The 2,449-nt window shown below is 35.8% G+C and overlaps 1 protein-coding gene across 1 annotated transcript; it reads right to left on the reverse strand.

The window, feature by feature from the left end:
• Nucleotides 1-272: 272 nt before the first annotated feature.
• Nucleotides 273-560, reverse strand: LOC121452465 (60S ribosomal protein L37-like; the record flags this gene model as incomplete). Its single annotated transcript, XM_041658638.1, has 1 exon — nucleotides 273-560. A coding segment is annotated over one exon (288 nt), but the record flags the coding sequence as incomplete, so codon positions are not given.
• Between the last annotated feature and the right edge of the window lie 1,889 nt (nucleotides 561-2,449).

The following is a 2,449-nucleotide window of genomic DNA, read 5'->3' on the forward strand; positions in this document are numbered from 1 at the left end:
ACATTTCTGAGCAAGTATCTGTGGAGTATATTACCAAGTTGTTTCAGTTTGCAGTATAGCTGTGTCAGATGGGAGACTTATCCTTAATATTTAAAAGATTTTTCATGTTGATTTTCATAATAGATGCAGCAAGTTATATTTATAATTGTGAACAGTTTTGAAATAGAGACCTTTATCAAATACAGTTTTACAAACATGACTATTCTTTGGACATCTTTTTTTTTTTTTAATTTTGGAAACCAGAACATTTATTTTATGACATATTGAAATCCTCAAGATGAACTGGATGCTGCAACAACTGCCCTCTTGGGTTTAGGGGTTGTCCCTTCACAGAATCCATGCCTGAATCTTCGGTAGACAATTTTTAGATGCCTCATCCGCCCAGTCCCGGTAGTGTTTCGTCTCTTAGCCTTGGCACTCCAGTTATACTTTCTCTTGCGCTTGGCAGGGTAGCCGCATTTGCCACAGGTAGACTTCTGAAGGTGGTAGGCCTTAGAGCCACAGCGGCGGCACAACATGTGCGTCTTGTTGCGACGCTTTCGGAAGGATGACGTTCCTTTCGTCCGTCATCTTGCTTCTGCCGCCGAGGCCAAAGAGACCGGAAGAGCTCTTTGGACATCTTATATTACTGGGGTAACTCCCAAATCTGAAATCTAAATTATAAATGTTGAAAATCTGAATCTGAGCTTCAACATGAAGACATGTGGAGAATTCTGTAACTGACTCTATGTGTCAGATCACAAAGTTCAGGTTCATTAAAGTAGTGTGTAAACTTTTAAGCTATGGAAAAGACGTGGATGAAGCATAAAGTGGGCTTCCTATAAGAGATCTCATTTTTATAATATGCTTACAATCTAAAATCCAAAGCACACTGAAATCTGAAGACTATATTTTAAGACACCAAAGACAACCTATCTTTGTAATTGCTGTAATTTCTCTCCCTTTGGATTTGTTTGGTGCTGCTTGCTTATTTTCTGTTTTGTTTCTATCTTATACATTGTACCTATCTCTGGAGAAAAATGGACTAGGTGTGTATCATTATTCAAAGTGAAATTCTATGTACGCACAAATAAAAGTCTCTTAAACTTTTGAGTTTGCTTGAAGATGTATTTAAATATTGAGGGAAAATGAGGACAGCTTTGATTCTTAGGGAGGAAAACCACATTGCATTCTCAGAGCACATGTAGACCCCAGACAGGGGCGGCTGATGAAGTAAAATCTTGTTGTTCACCACTCTGCGTGAACTTTGTCAATAAATACTTGACAGCTGAACCATTCCATTTCATGTCTCAGAAGACCAGTCACTCTTCCTAGTAATTAAAGGACTTCAGAGAAATGTCTGTTTTCCATTTAGGTTAAGAAGAAAAATCTTATGTAACACATTACAGGGTTCTGAAGAATACATACATATGCCAGGAACACTTGTTTCAGCCGAGAGAAGACAGCTGTGCCTACTGACATGTTCTGTTTCTCTGAGAAATGTTCTTCATTGTTCTATCCAAATCAAATGTGATAAACTGCCACATAAAAGTTGATATTATTCCCAGTAGGCAAACAGGAATGTAGGATTTGGGTGAATACTCAGTACCTAGAGTATTACATACTGAGAAACTAAACGGTCCAAATTGTTTTAAGAAATATTTTTGGCATAACTCTGATTGTAAAAGACACGTAACAAAGTTGGGTATTGATTTGGATAGTATGCTTCCATGTAGTCTCGAAAGTTTGAAAGAAATGTGGTTGTTCAGTTTCTTCCTTATATTTTCAAGAAAATGAAAGTAACAGCAGCATCACTTGTTTCTGTTCAGAAATTCAGTTGTCAGTGTGTGCTGCCTTAGGCTTATATATTCCCATGTCCTATCTGGGATGTTATTTGGTACAAATTTTTACAGTAGAAGTAGTCATTCTTATATCTGTTGTTCGACGAGAGATGACTTTTGGGCTGTAACTAATGATTTGGTGCTGCAATGCTGCCCTGGATTCAGAAAAAGTCTTGTTTTTATTTTTGTTTTTTTTTCCACTTTATATTCTAGTATTAGAACACTGTGTTCAACCAAAAAATTCTGGATTGATGAAAGAATTGCAAAATGCATAGACAATAATAATTATTTAACACTGCAATAAACTTCTCAGTAATATAATACTTGAAACAACACATCATAAAACAGAAGAGCAGAGTTTGTTTCAAGTATTATATAAAGATATCTTCCTCAAATGCTTCTCTAATCTTTCAAACATTCATTTATTTTACTTTATTTTCTCTTTCGCAATTTGATACTGCTCTACATCACAAAAAGTACTCATTAAAGACATCAGCATTTCTTTTATCCCATCATTTGTTGTATATGGTCAGTATTAGCTGGTTATTTTATTTGTTTGCCCTATATTTCCATTCTTTGAGAATTTCATAAATGCGTACAATGTGTTCTGATTATGTCTACGCTTCACA

This window comes from Microtus oregoni, unplaced genomic scaffold (genome assembly GCF_018167655.1).
Source record: "Microtus oregoni isolate MIOR12 unplaced genomic scaffold, Mior012 000009F_ref0000495, whole genome shotgun sequence".
Classification (NCBI taxonomy): domain Eukaryota; kingdom Metazoa; phylum Chordata; class Mammalia; order Rodentia; family Cricetidae; genus Microtus; species Microtus oregoni.